Source organism: Mustela nigripes, chromosome 12 (genome assembly GCF_022355385.1).
Source record: "Mustela nigripes isolate SB6536 chromosome 12, MUSNIG.SB6536, whole genome shotgun sequence".
Classification (NCBI taxonomy): Eukaryota; Metazoa; Chordata; class Mammalia; order Carnivora; family Mustelidae; genus Mustela; species Mustela nigripes.
Window position 1 is genome coordinate 40,698,106 of NC_081568.1, and position 18,157 is coordinate 40,716,262.

General features: G+C 50.6%; 1 protein-coding gene across 3 annotated transcripts in view; it reads left to right on the top strand.

Moving 5' to 3' along the window:
• ABLIM3 (actin binding LIM protein family member 3) overlaps window positions 1-18,157 on the top strand; it is a 108,639-nt gene that overhangs the window by 56,974 nt on the left and 33,508 nt on the right. For all 3 annotated transcript variants that reach the window (XM_059417125.1, XM_059417123.1, XM_059417124.1), the window contains exons 5-7: window positions 46-172; window positions 3,964-4,057; window positions 11,843-11,930. In XM_059417125.1, coding sequence (XP_059273108.1) covers window positions 46-172; window positions 3,964-4,057; window positions 11,843-11,930 — 309 coding nt within the window. The remainder of the gene's footprint in view (window positions 1-45; window positions 173-3,963; window positions 4,058-11,842; window positions 11,931-18,157) is intronic.

Consider the following 18,157-nt stretch of genomic DNA (forward strand, 5'->3'; position numbering starts at 1 on the left):
GGGCCCTGGGATGTTCTTCTCCGTGGCGTCCCCTTGTCTTTGCAGACTGCGCTGGGTGCAAAGAGGAGATCAAGCATGGCCAGTCACTCCTGGCGCTGGACAAGCAATGGCACGTCAGCTGCTTCAAGTGCCAGACCTGCGGCGTGATCCTTACCGGGGAGTACATCAGCAAGTGGGTGTCTCCCCCTCCCCCATCCCTGCCGGGCTTCCAGGACCCCTGCATTCCACCGGCCTGGCCCAGGGGACCTTCACCTGGATCTCCCGGGCCACCTCCTTCCACTTGGCCTCCAGCCACCACACTCCCACAGCCACAAAGAACAGCTCTCCAGCCTGCGGGCCCTTCCCTGCCGCCTCCTCTCCCTGAGATGCTCTTCTTGCCGCGTTCGCTCCTCCCCTCCCTCTGGTCTCTGTCTGCAGCCATCCGCTTCCCCGGAGATCTCCTACGGTCCCCGCTGCCTCCGCTCCCCCAACCCCAGCCTTCCCGGGCTCTGTTCCCTTCACGCAGGCTCACACCGTTGGCAATCATACTCTCATCCATGTTAACTTCTGACAATGACGATAACCCTAGCTACCGTTCACCAAGGTTTTATGACGTACAAAGGATATGCTAATGGCCGTGGAAGGGTTATCACATTAAACCCCACAACTCCCCCCATGAGGCGTCTGCCCCCATTTCCCCATTTTAAAAACGATAAAAGCAGAGGCTTGAGGAAGTAAGTAACTTGCTCTGTGATGATATTTAATGTCATCCTCGCCTAGGCGGGGTGTGTCTTTTTTACTGCTGTTGCCTTTAGCGCAATGCCCATCCCCTGGCCAACAATACAGTTGTTGAATGAATTGAATTGAGATGAGATACAGGGGACATGGGAAGCTATCAGCAGAGAGGACCCCACCCCCAGGGGCCGCACTGGGTCCCACAGGAGGAGCCCCGCCCCACCCCCTTACCTCCAGACTCTAATGACCACATTCCCAAAATCAGGCACCGGAAAGAAGTTGATGGCCACAGCCCCTCACGGCGCTGATGTTGTCTGAGCCAGACACTGCTGGGGTGCGGGCTGACCCACTGCCAGGATAGGGCAAGCACGTAAAACCGTAGCGTGTCTGGGTTTCTCCGTCAGGAGAGCTATTGTCTAACAAGGGAGATAAACTAGATACATAAAAAAATTACGGCACCAGGACTTAGGTGATGGGGAGCTCAAGAGTTTTGTTCTTTTAGACCCTTTGGATTATAAGCAACAGAAAACCCAGTTCAAACCCACTTAAGCAAAAATGAGTTTATTGGCTCAGAAATGGGAAGGCCAGAGGCCTGCTAACTTCCAGCACAGCTGAATTTAGGGGCTTAAAGATGTTACTGGCACTACGGCGGTCTCTTTCTCTCTCACCCCCCGCCTACCCCCCCTCAGCTCTCCCTTCCTCTGTGTTGGATTTATTCTCAATAAGCCCTCTCCCAAGGGTATTAAAGAGGATCACCGGCATCTCAGGGCTTCATTCTACCAGCGTAGCAAGCCCAGCAGAGAGACGGAGGCCCCTTTCCCAAGGACCCTAGCAAGAGTCCTACGGTTGTCCCTGATGTGGCCACCCTTGGGTCATACTCCCATTCCTGACCAATCACTGGCCAGGAGGACGTGACTCCTAGAGCCAGAGAGTAGCCCTCTGTGACTCACAGTAACTGTGAGTGGAAGGGAAAACCAGGAGAGGCTATGGGCAGAAAGGGGACACTGTCAGACAGCACTGTCTGGGTCAGAGGTCCAAGTGACAGTCTCAGATTATTCTGAGAAAGAAAGGAGCACTTCTAACTAGCAAGGAGTGAAATCTGGAATCTGGGAGAGCTTCATGGAAGACAGCATTCTTTGAGCCAGACCTTGAAAACGAGGGTAAGATTTGAAAACACACAGAAGGAAAGCTTGTAGGCGGAATGCCCAGCCTGGGCAAGGGCGGGCTGGTGCCTGACACACCCATTGTGTCTGCCCGGAGCTCCAACGTGTGCGCAGGTGCACCATGGTCCCAGGCTGCAGAGGGGAGCTGAGGTCACGGCACCGAGAGCTTTGAAGGCCATGCTAGGAGGAGGTTGGCATCTCGCTCCGTGCCTGCCAAGTAAGAAGTGCCCTTACTGAGTCTCCGGCCTGGAGTCCTTGAGTCTGTGAGCCTCAGCCAGAGGTGTGGGGTTAATGCAGAGCTCCTCTCAAGAAGGCCCAGCACTCCTAAGGCCTCTGCAGCCTGGCGCTGGGCTCCTCATCTGGCTGCTGGCGTGGTGGCAGGCACCAGAGAGACACCGCCTCCGGGTTTGATGCCTGGGTTAGCAGCCCGGCCTGGGTGATCTTGGAAAGGGACTTAACCCTTTGGAGTCTGTTTCCTCATTTATAAAAACAGGGATAGGAAGACCTACCTCACAGGGTGGTGCCAAGGCTGAGACAGAGACAGCAGCCTTATAAGTGTCTAGTGAATACGAATTGGACCATCTCCGTCTTTTTAGAATCAGGGCTATTTCAAATTCCCCAAGGTCTCCTGACCCCGGGTCCAAACAAGGCAGGATTGGCATGCATACACAAATTTTGCTGGCTCATTGTACCCACCTCCTGACCAATGACTTTCTCCCTGAGCCGAGTCACCCTCCCACACCCACGGAGGGCAGAGGATTGGCAGGGGTGGGAGGAGGCTTGTCTCGGGGGCCTTCAAACAACAGTCTGACCACTGGCCTTTGCAGGGCCCTCTCCTTCAGGAGAACACACGCTCCCTGCCTCTCGGGGTGGCCTCCAGCAATCCCATCATGGCAACAACTTAGAGATAAAACAAGGACATGTCTGTCCTTCGGGCGTCTCTGAGTCAGCCAGTTCTGTTACACCCAAAAGTGGGGGAAGCGTCCCTCTCTCTTCAGGGACGCGTTAGCACCACAGAACCGTGTCGTCAGATCCGGTCCTTAGAGTCAGGCAGGGCCCAGAGCTGGAGTGAGCTGTCTGATGCCCCCAGCTACCTCCATGTCCACCTTGAAGGCCCCTCTCTGCCATCGCGGGGGTTCTTCTGGCAGCCATTTGGTGTGTGGTCATGACAGGCCGGGCCCTGAGCCTGAGCGTGAGCCCCGGGACATATGGCAGCCGTGTCCTTCAGGCCATATGACCACCTGGGGGCGGGGGAGGGGGAGAACAGAGTGCCTGGGTTTGAATCCAGCTTTAGGTCCTCTGAGTTGAGTTTTCTCATCAACACGATAGAGGGAGAGGGATAGTTCTGACCTCCCAGGGCCGTGACGATTCAATGAAATAATCTATGTAAAACCTCATCTGAGGGCCCGCCATACACCTGACCATCCATGTCAGTGGCTGTTAGTAGCAGGGGGCAGTGTAAGAATGACTCACAATAATCTTATTACTGCTTGATAAGCACATGGGAAGGGGTTAGGGTAGGTTCCTCTTATCTCCTGACCCGGAGCAGTCAGATGATTCACTACAGGCAAAATTTTTTTTTTATCAGGTGAGGAGCCCTGAAGGCTATGCCCAAAATTTGACCCCATCGATGACCTCCTGGAAGGGGCTGGGAAGAGGGAGAAGACTTCTCCCTTTATGTCTTTATAAGGTGCCAAATGCAAATACTACCTATTCTAAATAAAATAAAACATCATCCATTTTTACAATGCATTTTAAAAAGAGTCCTTGGAGATAAAGAGAAGAAAGTGGATGTGGAGAACTTATGGGAGAGAAATAGAAGGGGACTAGAAGAGAGATCTTCTAGTCTTCTAGATCTTCTAGATCTTCTTCTGCCTTCTAGAAGGCAGATTCCTGGGCCCCCTCCCAAGGGTTCTGATTCCATAGATCTGAGGGGTATCTGGGGAGTTTGCATTTTTAACAAGCTCCCCCAGTTTTTCTAATCTTGATCCAGTCATCACTGGCTGCAGGTCCAGGAACTTGCCTGTGACACCCGCCATGGACCATCCCCCCAGCCTCCTCTCCCTGTGTGCATTTCCTCTCGCAGGGATGGCGTTCCGTACTGCGAGTCTGACTACCATTCCCAGTTTGGCATCAAATGCGAGACTTGTGACCGGTACATCAGCGGCAGGGTCTTGGAGGTGAGTGGGTTCAAGTAACTGGGAAGGTGTTTGTGCGGGATGGCCTATGACTCCAAAAGGTCATCACTGGGGACGCCTCCTTCAGTAGCCTACCCCACCCCCGCTGCCATGACCTCAGCTGAGTTTACTCCCTGACTTGAATAGATAATTTTGCCTCTCTGGGCACCCCCAAAATGAGAAGCTGGACAAAATTATTCCTGGATCCAAAAATGCTGTGCTGGGACTATCAGTGTCGTCTCTGGACTCAGACCCAAATAGATCACCACGGAGGGACAATTGTGGTTTTCTTCCCAGCCCTTCTAAAGGGTGGAAGCCATTTTTAAGTTTTAAGCATTTGGTAAGGTGCTGATCTAAGAACCAGCTTGTCTAGCGGTTGGCTCCTTAGCTGGTCCATTGCCATGACAACGGCTGTCCCCTGCCTCTGATGACCAGCTCGCTCTGCCTTTAACAGGAGACGCGCAGCTGAGCCCCTGCCCTGGACCCCTGTCTGCTGCCCTTCCAGGCCTTCCTTCCACACCCTGTGGGTCCAGAAAGCTTCCTATGCTTTGGGACCACCTATCTTGAGGAATTAAAAACAGGAAAGAGTTTGATACAACAGACGAACAATAGCCTAAGAGCAGGAACAATTGGGGTCGGATATTGACTCAAGGGCTAACTCGTGCTCAGGTTCACAGTGAGTGTCTTTGCCTCTCCAGGCCTCAGTGTTCCCTTCTGGCTGGCGGTGGCTGGGGGACGGCAGACTGGGACAGCTCTTGTGGGGGGGGCTCATCAATCATGTTACAGCTGGCCAGTTGATGGCGGTCACCTGCAGTAAGCCCTGTGTTGAGAAGGATTCTGCAGTCACCTCTGGGCCCAGCAGGAGAGAGTGTCACAACCAGGGAAGGAGTTGCCCAGGAGATGCACTGAAGCTGAGCCCCAAGGACGAGAAGGAGACTGTCTGGTGATGCGCTAGGAAAAGAATAGAACTTGACCCCTTCAGGGAACAGAGAAAAAAGCCAGTGTGGCTGAATTATGTAAACTGAGGCTCAGGAAGGTTGGTCTAGCACACGGGGCTTACCCCATAGGGCTTTGCAGCCGTTTAGGAGTTGGATTTTGTAGTAAGTGCAATGAAAAGGTATTGGAGAGTTTTCAACCGAGGAGCAACAGTGTTAAGATTGTAGGGATTCCGGGGTGCCTGGGTGGCTCAGTGTGTTAAAGCCTCTGCCTTCGGCTCAGGTCATGATCCCAGGGTCCTAGGATCGAGCCCCGAGTCAGGCTCTCTGCTCAGCAGGGAGCCTGCTTCCTCCTTTCTCTCTGCCTGCCTCTCTGCCTACTTGTGATCTCTATCTGTCAAATAAAATAAATAAAATCTTTAAAAAACAAAAACAAAAAAGATTGTAGGGATTCTGAATAAGATAAAGGCACAGAGCTGATAAACCATGAAAGCTTCCCAGGGAGCAGTAGGAGTGCGGAGTGGAGGAAAAAGCAAGCTACAGGAGCACAGCTAAGGTGTTGGCCCCGGTTTCCCAGGGCCCCATTCCAGGGTGAGGAGTTTGTTTGGAATTCACTGGGCAACAGAGTGTGTGGAAAGACTGAGCATGAGTGACCCACTCAGAGCTGCTCCTCAGAGGAGGATGGTGTGATAGACAGAGGTTACCTTCGGAGGAAAGAACCCGGAAGTGGGAGACCGGCGAGGAGGCCATGATGCCGCGGGCAGGACTGGAGACCTGTAGTGGCAGCAGACAGAGAACTCACCTGCCTCCCGTGTGATGGCAGTGGGATTCCCACAGCTTTGCTCTGGGGCCACCAAGTAGACATGGGGTTTGAAGGAAAAGAAGTCAAAAGTTGTACCAGAGCATCAAGCCTGGATGGGAGGAAGCCTGGTGCTGCCCCCTGGGGAACTGGGGGCGGCCAGGAAAGGAGCTGATCTGAACAGAAAAATCGAGTTCCATCGGAGACAAGTTGTGATTGAAATTCCAGGAAGCCTTCGAGAAGGCGGTCAGAAATGTGGAGCAGCAGAGCTCAGGAACACAGCTCAGGCGTGGATGGCATAATCTCAGGCTAGGATTTGAGGAAGCGGCAGCACCAGGGGAGTCACCCAGGATTGAGAGGGAAACAGAGAGGAAGGGAGGGAGGAGTGAGCTGAAGGCACCCTGGGGAACAGGTGGCACAAGGAAGCCGAGGGGTTGTCAGAGAAAGAGGAAGAGCAGTCAGGGCTGTGGGGTGAGAATGGGGGCCAGGCCACAAGTGCTTCAGAAAGGAGGGCAAGGTCCACCAGCCTTGGCCAGATTCTGTGGAGCAGGTGAGGTCTATGTGGGCTGAGGAAAAGCCAGGAAGGGGGGAGGCCTTCCAGAAAGTTTCAAGTCTGCAGGATTAGAGAGGAGAGGCATCTACACCGTAGTGGGGGTAAAGGGTCTATGGGATGAGAGGTCATAAAAGAAGACTTTTTTTAAGATTTTATTTATTTGAGAGAAAGAGAGAGAAAATGAGCAGCTCCCTGCTGAGCAGGGAGCCTCAGGCAGGACTTGGTGGAACTTGATCCTGGGACTCTGGGATCATGACCTGAGCCCAAGGCAGATGCCCAACAGACTGAGCCACCCAGGCGCCCCAAAGCAGACTCTTCTTTGGAAAAGGAGGAAATCTGGATTACATGCAGGGCTCCAGACGAGAATTCATCGTGGCATTTCCAGGTGGCTTTGAAACTATGTCTGCAGTGGCTGTCCTCTCCCTCATGTTATTGGGTTTAGCATCATGGGAGCCTCCTCTCGGGCTACTGTTGTAACCAGCTTTTGATTGATTCCATTTGTATGAGGCTCCATTAGCATCGTGGACTTATTGATTTTTTTTCCTTAGCGCTGGAAGAGACTTTTAGCTATCAGCTAGTTAACCCTCCTCGTTTTACAGATGAGAAAAGTGAGCCCTAAGACCTGTGATGTTATTCCAAGGTCATACACAGCGTTTCTGGTAAAGCAAAAACTAAAAATCTAGAACTCGAGATTCCTATATCCCATGACACGTGCCCACAGCTCTCAGCCACTCAGGAGTTGGTCTTTGAGGTTCCATGATGTCATGAGATACATGGTTGGAATGAAACAGGTTTGGATTCCAATTTCACCACTTCTAGCCATGAAACCGGAAGCAAGTCACTTTCTCTGAGACTTAGAGTCTTTCTCTATCCTGTCAAATTCTACTGTCATTCAACTTCTCATGGATATGTTAGTGTGAAATAATAGAAAGTAAAGCTATTGGTCTCTGTCCCCAATTCGTGGCACAGCACTCCTAAAATCTCTGCAATTTCCTAAGTGTTAAGAGCACTAGGAGCATCTATTGTTTTAAAATTAGTCTTTGACCCTGGTTCCTGAGGCAGAGTTCCTAAATCTCCTGGAATTTCCTGGGTGGGTGGTGATAGGAGTGTCTTTTGTGAATGAGGTGGCTGGATGGGGTCCTGGAGAGATTCAAGATGGGAGCTGGTCACCAGGAAGACCAAGCCATGATTGGAAGCTTGGAACTTCCAGCCCCATCTCCCATCTTCCAGGAGGGGCAGGGGGAGGGGCTGGAGCCTGAGGTAAAGGGGGATCACGCCTATGTGATGAAGCCTCCGTAGCAGTCCCCAAAGGATGGGGTCTGGAGAGCTTCCGGGTGGCGGAACCTGTGGAGGTTCTGGGAGAGTGGTGGGTCAGGAGGGGACATGGAAGCTCCAAGCCTCTTCCCACACACCCTGTCCTACGAATCTCCTCCAGCTGGATGCTCATCTCTAACCTTTATTGTAGGTAAATGTGTTTCCCTGAGTTCCATGAGCTATTCTAGTGAATTATTGAACCCAGCTTGGGGGGCATGGGGACCCCAATTTATAGCCAGTTGGTCAGAAGCAACCTGGGTCTGACAACCTGGGACTTGGGTTGGCATCTGAAGAGGCAGACTTGTGAGACTGAGGGCTTAACCTGTGGGGTCTGACGATCTTTCCAGGTAAATAGTTTCAGAACTGAAGTAAGCTGTAGGACACCCAGCTGATGTCTCAGAGAATTGCTTGGTGTGGAAATTCAGCCCCCAACACACATCTAGTGTCAGATGTCTTGTGAGTAGGGTAGTCATGTGAGAGTAAAGGACACATACAGGAGTATCTTTATAGGTAGTCAGAACCTTTTTGGTTGCAAGTGCAGAAATTATACTGAAATGGCTCAAGCCAAAACAGAAATTTATCAGCTCCCATAATAAAACACCCAGATGGAGGGCTTGCTTCAGGCCCAGCTGAATCCAGGCCTCAGATGAATGCATTTGGAGTATCCTGCCATCCTGGCTCCACTTCGTCCTGTGTTGGTTTTATTCTCAGGAAGGCTGTCCTTCATGATGGGAGAGCTGGACACCAGCTGCTTTAGGATATAAGCCTATCAGACAGCATCTCCAGGGGAAGGAGAGCTTCTCTTTTCTCATAGCTCAGCTTGGGACTGGTTCTCCCTGGACAATCTCAGAGGAATCGCCAAACCAATAGCTGTGACCATAGGATTGGAATATACTTATTGGTGGGGTCAGCCCTGCTTAACCACATGGACTGATGTGAGGAATATGTAGGACCACCTGGGTAAACCCTGGTGTTGTTTCTGGAAGAAGAGGAAAGAATATTGGCCAGGCAAAAAACACTTGCCCACTACAGGGTCCAGGGCATTTGTAGAGACACAACAGTACATAAGGAAATTTCATTTCCCCTTTCCCATTTCCTCCCTAGACCACCCCACCAGCCCTTCCTCAGTGACAGAGCTCAACATGCTGAATGACAGTCACACTCCCTCCTTCCTTGTCTGTGTCCTCTCCAAGGAGAGCCAGACTGCCCAGAACAGCCTCTCCTGACCTTGCTCTGATTCTCAGCCTCTCCGATATGCCCCGTTTTTCTGCACTATTTTCTTGATTTCTGTTTCTTAACAGATTGTCCCATCTTAACCTCACTGACTTGGTTTCCCTTAATCTGGTGCCAGCTGGTCTGGCAGCCTCCCTCCCAACTTGCTTCCAAGTTGTCACTGTGATAGTGCACAGCGTCTCTCGGCCTGGATGGAGTGATGGGGCACGACATTGAGGAAGATGCCAAGCTCGGTTTTGCCAAGGCGCTGTTGCCTCCCTGGAAAACAGGTCTATAATTGAAATGAAAAAGAGACACAAAGTAGGAAGAGGCTACTAATTAAACCGATTGTCCTTGTCATGGTAGGAGAGGTTCAGTCCCATGACATACCAGCTTGGGAAAATAGCAGGCTCCTCCCAGAGTTTGAACACAGTTTGCTTTGGTGATGATAAGGGCATTTCATCATTGCTGGAAGCCACACAAACCAGAGCAAATAAGGAACACTGGAGATTTTTTTTTTCCTTTTTGAAAAGGAACTTGCTAAGTTTTTAGAATAAATCAAGTATTTTTCAGAATAGAGAAGCCCAGGCCTACCCATCAACCACCCCCTCAAAAAAGATTCAGAAATAAGCCTTTGGCGTTATTCAATTATAATTTTTGAACTGGAAAAGGAACCCATTAGCATCCCACCAGACTGGGAAGGGGCCTATAACAATTTTCCAATATCCATTAATTTTCTGCAGGCATATCCCACCCCCCCCAAATTAACCTTGCCCTAACATGCAGAATATACACTTGACTCTTAAACAACACGGGGTTAGGAGCACTGACCCCACACAGCTGAAAACCCACGTAGCCTTTTGACTCTCCAAAAACTTAACTACTAATAGCCTACTGTTGACTGGAAACCTCACCCATCACATAACATCGATTAGCACGTATTTGTGTGAGGTATGTGTGGTATACAGTATTCTTAAAATAAAGTAAGCTAGGGAGAAGAAAATGCTATTAAGAAAATCATAAGGAAAAGAAAGTACAATTACAATGCTGTCTATAGAAAAATATAGTCACCTGTAAATGGACCTATGCAGTTCAAATCCATGCTGTACAAGGGTCAGGTGTACCTTCAAAACAGGCCCCGCCTTCCCACCCCATCGCTGAGCTGAATTCCTCCATATGAAGAGTCTAGAACCACCACTGAAGGACCCCTACATGCCAAGTCCTCTGGGCTTGGATTGTAGTATCAGAACAGTCAGCATAGAAGCGAGTGCTACACGGGGGACCTGCACCCCAACACCCCCACCTGCATGACCTCTCTTCCTGGGGCCAGTATTTTTTTTTTTTTTAAGATTTTATTTATTTATTTGACAGACAGAGATCACAAGTAGGCAGAGAGGCAGGCAGAGAGAGAGGAGGGAGCAGGTTCCCTGCTGAGCAGAGAGCCCGATGCGGAGCTTGATCCCAGGACCCTGGGATCATGACCTGAGTCAAAGGCAGAGGCTTTAACCCACTGAGCCACCCAGGCGCCCCTGGGGCCAGTATTGCTACCAGTTTCCAGTGACACCTAGAGATGTAACCTTCTCTGAGGCTCTTTCTTCCCCCATAGAAGAATTTGCACTGCTATGGTTGGAGGGGAGCGCCTGGGTGGCTCAGTGGGTTGAGCCTCTGCCTTCCGCTCAGGTCATGATCCCGGGGTCCTGGGATCGAGCCCTGCATCGGGCTCTCTGCTGAGCAGGGAGCCTGCTTCCTCCTCTCCCTCTGCCTGCCTCTCTGCCTACTTGTGATCTCTGTCTGTCAAATGGATAAATAAAATCTTAAAAAAAATTTTTTTAATAAAGTAGTTGGAGGAAAGGAAAGTGGGGATAGTCAAGGGGGCTCACCAAAACAAGACTGGGGTGAGCTGGGGGATGGGGCAGAGACACTGGGGTGCAGCCGTCACAGGCCTGGAGCCTCAGTGTCAGCAGGTCCTGCCTTTGTGGGGCCCATTATTTGTCCACTGAGCCCTAAAAGCCTGTCCTTCATGTGCCACTCTCAGAAGTTTTGCCATGTCTAGGGACCTTACCTAATACTTCCTTACCTAATATTTTCATTGGCTTTAAGTTGGCTCACTTACAAATAATAAATAAATAAACAAACAAACATGCAATAGGAAAACCAAGATCGCTTCCTATAGTGCCAGTAACCAAAATAAATATATATATAATATATATGTATATATATATATCCTCTATTCTCTCTCTCTCTCTCTCTCACACACATACACCCACACCCACACACACTCACACAGCTCTAACTGGATTCTACCGCTTATGGAGGTGCCAAGCCTCAAACCTATTCTCATTCTGAGAAAGGTAGGTTAGTAAGTTTCCGACAAATGTTAAAGACACAGTAGCACCAACTGGTACTCTCGATTCCGCTGACTCGGTTAGAAAAGCATATGACTTGATCTCAGGGTTGTGAATCCAAGCCCCATGTTGGGTGTCGAGATTGCCTAAGTAAATTCAATTTTTTAAAAAATGGAAGCATTGAAAAAGGATTGAAAAGAGGTCCTGTTCTTCATTGATCCAATGTAGGTCCCAGGTCCCTGTACCACTCAGAGTCACTCAGGTACAGCCAGTGATAAGGGCCCCATTCTTGGGGAAGTAATGAGATGTCCTCCAAACAAGATTGTTTCCTCATCTAGAAATGAGGAGGTGGGACCAGTGGACTCCAAGGGGTCCTTCCACTGCCAAAATAGAAGTGCGGGTGTCCGGGGAAGTCCCCTGAACTACCTTCGGGGTCCCACGCATAGAATCACCAAGCTTCCTGGGTGGGTGTTTAGATGGTTCTGGGCTCCTCTGGGTAGACTCCCAACCAACCTTAGAGTCACAAAGGCACCAACAATGCTAATGTGCCTAGGAGATGTTCAAATCCGACCTGCCCTGTGGACAGCAGCCCCAGCTCTGACCTCCTCTTTCCTCTCTCGATCTCCACAGGCAGGAGGGAAGCACTACCACCCTACGTGTGCCCGGTGTGTCCGCTGCCACCAGATGTTCACGGAAGGCGAGGAGATGTACCTCACAGGTAAGAAAACCAGACCTTCTGGAAGCCATCCCTGTCCAGCCATGTTTGTAAAGGAGAGACCATCTCCTTCATTTCGGTGTTATCTTTGTTTTTGGCTTGTCCTCAAGACTGCAATTAATTCGCCCCACTCTGGGTGGTTTGGGAGAGTTGCCCTTGTGGCTAATGTGAAGTGACATGTAATCTGCCTTCCGTCCCTGTGCGCCTCCACCCTCTGCTCAGCTGGCCTGCTTCCCGGGACTGTGCTCTGAGCAGACTCTCCTGGCTCCGCCCGGGGGCGGGAGCGGGAGCAGAACCAGGCTGAAGGGTCAGAGAACCCCACAAAGATGGCTGTGTTGTGGGACATCTGCAGCATCACGGCCTCTCCCCCCTACCTCCCTCTCCTGCCCCGCACAACTCAGAGCACCACAGCAGACTGCCTGGGGCTTCCCGCAGACTCTCGGGGTACACCAAAAGGAATGGAAAGGAACCAGCAGTCTCCAAGAAGTAAAGAGGGACTGGTCCCCCTCTGCCCCCTTCCAAGGCCTAGCCCTCTGGCCCCAGGCTTCTTGCAAGTCGGCCTGTTAGTCCCCAGGCTCTGTTTTCTGCTCCAGCCTCAGCCCGGTCCATCCTCCCAGAATCTCGTAGTGTTCTCGGCAGATCCCTGTCTTCAGGGCCCCTTGCTGCCCACCACTGTAGGTACCCTCTCACCGAGGTCTTGGACTGCCTTTCCACTTCTAGCCCTGAATAAACCCAACACGTCGGCTGCGAGAGCCCACCTGCAAGTGCTTCTCTGTCCACTCAGCAACCATTTCCTGAGACGCTACCGTGCACGGGCTCTGCCCCAGGGCCCCTAGCGAGTTCCAGCCCCAGCCCCTTGCAGCAGAAGGGGCCACAGTCAGGAATCCCACAGATAACCGACCATGGCGATAAGCTTCATGAAGAGGGGAGGTACGGGACTCTGAGAGCCGTAATGTGTGGAGTGGGCGTTGGGGAAGATGCCCTGAAGAAGGGCCAGGAGCTGGGACCCAAAGGATGTGGAGCTAAGAATCGCCCCGTGAGGGGACAGAATCTGCCAGGCTCTAAGGCAGGTAAAGAAAGCACAGGTGTGGGGGCCATAGCGGGGGCGGGGGGTGAGGCCCAGTGGGGGGCAGAGGCAGACAGGGAGCCCATTCCAGGCTGCATCCTCATCCTCATTGCTGCGCTTTGCTCTCCTGCCTGCTGGCTCACTCCAGTCTCCCACGCCCTCCTCTGGAAGTCCTGCCATTCTAGGCTGAGGTGGGTCACTCTGGACTTCAGGACCCCCTCTGGTGCCCCCGACGCCGCCCACAACTTACACACTCCCTCCTTCCTGGTCCCTCCAGCTTCCGGTGGAGTCTGTTTGCTCCTGGAGCCTTCTCCAGGAGACTGTTTGCTCCTGACATGGACCCCACTAAGTCCTCACTCTACAGGGGATCATTGTTGGCTGATGCGTGGGCTAGGAGAGCCCTTCCTCCACATTTCCCCTCAAAGCAGGACTGAGGCCAGGGAAGCAGTCACAGAGCGTGTGTCTTCCTGTCACGCTAGGCAGTGCATGCTTTGCCTAGAACAGGGTTTCTCAACCTTTGCACTGTTGACACTTTGGGCCAGTAAAGTCTTTGGCGTAGGGACTGTCCTAGGCCATGCACGGTGTTTAGAGGCACACCTGACCTCTACTCGCTCAATCCCAACAACATACTCCTTCCGGTTGTGACAACCCAAAATATCCCAGACATCTGCCCTGGGGAGGCAAAACTGTTCTCGGTTGAGAACCTCTGGCCCAAAGATAGTCAAGAGAATCTCATATCTTCTACTGGGAATGCTGGAGCAGGAATTCTTGGTTGGGTTGGACTAGGTGTCCATTTCTAAGATGCTATGAGCTTACAACTACCTACTTATATGTACAGTCAGAGAGGTAGCACAGATGGAAGGTCCCAGAGGTCACTCTAGACTAGTCGAACAGCCCTCGTTGTATAAATAGGAGCTATGAGGCGCAGAGGAGTGTAGAGCATGTAGGGGCAGACTGGCTTTATGATGCCCCCCCCCCCCCAGGGGCTCTTTCCACCTCACCTCCTGGGACCCAGGCTCTGCCTGCTACTTAGGTCCCAACAAGGACTGGGCCTTCCTCTTCCATCAGTGCTGATCCCTAGTGCTTCCTGCTGCAGGACACTGGGTTACGTGCGGGGAGTCCCCCTGAGTCTCAGAATCCTGCATGATGTCTTTGTGCACCCCGACCACCAGGAATCTGGACTGTGCACTTAGTTTGGAAATTCTTTGCATGGTGTTCCTCTCCCCCTTTCCTGGTAAGCACATTTCCTAGTGTTGGAACTGCTCTCTCACTCACATCTCTAGAATCATCAACATCTTTTTCTACCTGCCCGAATTCCCAATCCTGATCTCCCCATTGAATGGCTGGCTGCACTGCTTACCAAGTTTTTGACCTTGGGCAGGTCTCTTCACACTGAACCTCAGTTACCTAGCCTGTAAAATAGGCTAATAACAGTCCCTATAACATATGGTAGGTTTGTGACACATGGAAAGTTCTTAGTTCTTTCATTCGTTCAGTAAATATCTATTGAGCACTGCCTGTGTGTGCCCAGTGCTCCCTTAACAACTGGAGATGTAGCAGCGAGCAGGTCTGATAAGTTCTCTGCCCTCACGGAGCTCACGTCCTCGTGTATCCAGAATCTCCAAGCCTTGCTTCTGGCCAGAACGTCACAGAATGCTGAAAGGGTTAAGTGATGAGGGGAACAGTTTGGTGATCATTCGAGAGAATGTGCCATCAAACCTACGAGAGAGAGAGGCCTGCGGGAGGTGGGAGATATTTTTGGTGATGAAGAAGGGCCTGTCACCCTCCTCCTTAATTATCTCCATTCCTACCCTCCTGGCTCCTAGGAGAGTGGGAGTAATTGCAGGGCGTTCAAGGACCTGCCTCAAGGGATGCTGTGTGATTGTACAGTGAGGGGGGCCAGGCCTTCCCATGCTGGAGTCATGCTGACTCTGGCTGTGGGAGTCTTAGGGGATGCTGCCACCTGGAGGTTCTGCTACCCCTGAGAGCCGGGCCTCTGATTGTCTTGGACATCCGCCCCGGGGGCCGTGGGAGGGGTAACTAGCCCTCAGAATGATATTCCCCAGAAATGGCAAGAAAACTCTCCGCATAGACAGCACAGAAGTGAAGAGAGCTGGGAGTCCTGGGTTCAAGGACCAACACGTCTGCAGATGGGCTGTGACCTTGAGAAATGACTTCCTTCTCTGGGTCTCTTCCCTCACCTGCAAAATGAGAATAATTGTTCTCCCTCGTTCATACATTCAAACCGGGGCCATGCTATGTGCCAGGCTCTCTGTGATGTGCTGGGAGCTCAGACATGAGCAAAGCAGCAGTGCCTGCTTCCTCGGGGGAGTGTGTTCTCAGGAGGGGAGTCTGACTTCAATCAAATAGAAGCATAGATATAACGACCAGCTGTGATAAATGCAGAGAAGGGAAAGTTTGGGAGCCATGGGAGTGTGCTTAGAAGGCTCCTGATCTAGTCTGGGAGGTCAGAGAAGGCTCTGCTGAAGCGGGGAAATTTCAAGCCAAGATCTTGGAAATGAGTAGGAGGTGGGAGGGTGAAGAGGGGAGGAACGATGGTGGAGGCGGGGGGAGCAGCAGGTGCAAAGGCCCGCTGTGGGAGGAAGCATCCTGTGGTAGAGAAACTGAGGCAGGCTCCCACACCCCCCCCACCCGCCTACAGAGAGCAGGTGTGCTCCACAAGGCCCTCATGAATATCAGAGACTGAATGCAAAAGTGCAAAGTGCCCCGTGCAGAAGCAACATACGAGACAGAAACAGAGAGCAAGCGAGCGAGCATTAGGAAGGTTGCAAAGTTTAAAAACCCAGTCTCGTCAGTTCTGGAGCGGCACACAACGAGGCATTGGCAGCGGGCCTCAGGAGGTTCTTCCGGTCAGTTTGTTTGTGTTTTAATTACGGTGTGATGGCTTTCTGATGAGCTCTAATTGGGAGAAGGCTGACGTCTGTTGAGGGGAGAACTTCTGGGGTCCCCCCGGAAACCAAAGCACGTTTTCTTCTATTTGTTTTAAGTTTTGTTGTGCATTCAGTCTTTTAACTGCTTCTGTAAAGAAGCCAGATTTCTAAACTGTTTGTTGTCCAAACCCTTCATTTGGGTTTCACCAGGAAATCACGTCATTGATTTCGTGCAGCGGAATAATAGCCAAGATGCTACAGGTTCAGGCAAAACACACCAAAATCACAAAGCTTACAGCTGCTGGGTTGGCGGGAGTTTTTCTAAACCCAAAATGTGGCTCATCAGATAGAATCTGGCTTTATTCTGAAAACATCTGGACCAGGGGAAAAGGAGAGATAGACTTTGTTCCTGTCCATCTTTCTACGCTGCATACACCCCTGCTCTGAGGGTCTGAGAGAGAAGGACGCTGGGAACCCAGGAGCTTGGCTGCGGAGTTTTAAACGGGTCTCTGTTATCATTCGTATAGTGAACTACACAGGCAGGAAATCCTGACAAACCTGGCTCTGCTAAAGGAAGAAATGTAACAAATTGTAGGTCCTGCTAATAATAATAATGGCCCATCAGCTGATACTGGTGGAGTACTTAGTATGTGCCAAGCACCGTACTATAAGTTTTAAATGCAGTCTCCTGTTGTATCCTCCCAACAGCCCTGTGAGTTAAGAGCCATGAATATCCCCCACATAGAGAAGAAGAAGGTTAGAGAGGTTACGTCCCTGGGCCAACGTTAGCTGGCCTATCTTCCTAGGCTTTGTTTAAGGCACTTTCTCCCATTTCTTTTCAGAATCCTTTTCTTTTTAAAGATTTTATTTATTTATTTGAGAGAGAGAGAGAACAAGCAGAGGGAGGGACAGAGGGAGAAGGAGAGGAAGAGGAACAAGCAGACTCTCCCGAACTCAAACTCGGGGCTCAATCCCAAGACCCCGAGATCACGACCTGAGCTGAAGTCAGACCCTGAATTGACTGAGCCGCCCAGGAGCCCCCATTTTCAGAATTATTAACCTGTAGTTTGTAGTTGGCCTTCTGAATCCAATGAATCTCTTAGAAATTGCTTGCTGAAGTTTGCATGTAGGTATATTTCTTGAAGGAGAGGGTCTGTAGCTTTTCTCAAATTTTCAGAGCTGTCCAGGGCCCAACATCAAGTCACAAGTCCCAGTTCTGTGTTAACGCAAATCCAAAACAGAACCCTGAATGCTTGCTTTGGTAATTACCCCCAAACCTTCTCTTCTATAAGGTAGTCTATTTCAGATCACTTTTTTTTTAGTTCAGATGATAGAAGGTTCTGGCACCAGGAGGTGTGTATTTCTGGCACAGCTGGGGATGCCACTGACATATAGGAGGGCTTCTTTTTCCTCTGACAAGTACCTTAAAAGAGGTGCATGGAGCAAACAGATGTTCAGGGCAGGTGCCTCCCATTATTATGGCTTTGGAGAACACCAGCCCTCTGTCATATCTACGTGTCTCATCAAACCACACTTTAAAAGGCACCAACGTACTATTGGTTGCTATAAGCTAGTAGTTTAGCATTGTTACTTTAAATTGGATCTCTCTACTGACAGCTTAGCTTGTAGGAGTAATGCTTCAAAACTTTAAATCTCATGTTTCCCCAATCCTGCTACATAATTTTAGACTCTTCAAACATATCCTGTTACTGTACTAAATTGATACCTCCTAACGTCTGAATCTACTAAGCCTATTTCACTTGAAATAGACTACATTTTCATTTTGGATGAGCTGCGATTTTTTTTTTTTTAGACTTTTAGGGTTACCAAACATCTTGCAGCCTATAGAAAATATTATAGCGTAGTAGTTTGAAGTTGATATTTTAAAGTCTGTTTGCAACTTGCTTCTTCTCTCCGGTAACCTCAAACTCCAGACGATGTGGCTATTTTCTCGAGAGTTACATGTCACATCTACTTCTCCAGCCAATTTGTCCGTGTTGGTCAGAATTAGGTCCTGAGTAGCAATTTCCCTGGCGGCTTCCTCTATTTCCTGAGAAACAAAATTGCCCGCTGGGCAAGTCAAGAACTTGTCAGATACTCGGGTTTTCACTCAATGAGAAATTTTATTAGTCTGGACTTTTTAGGTGGCAGAAACAACATTAGGTAAAAGGGGATTGATCATCCCACAGAACTGAGAAACATCTAGAAGCAGCACGATGGGGTTTAGGAGCCCAGAGGGGTCGGCAGGTGGTTCTGCTCCTTGCTTCCTTCAG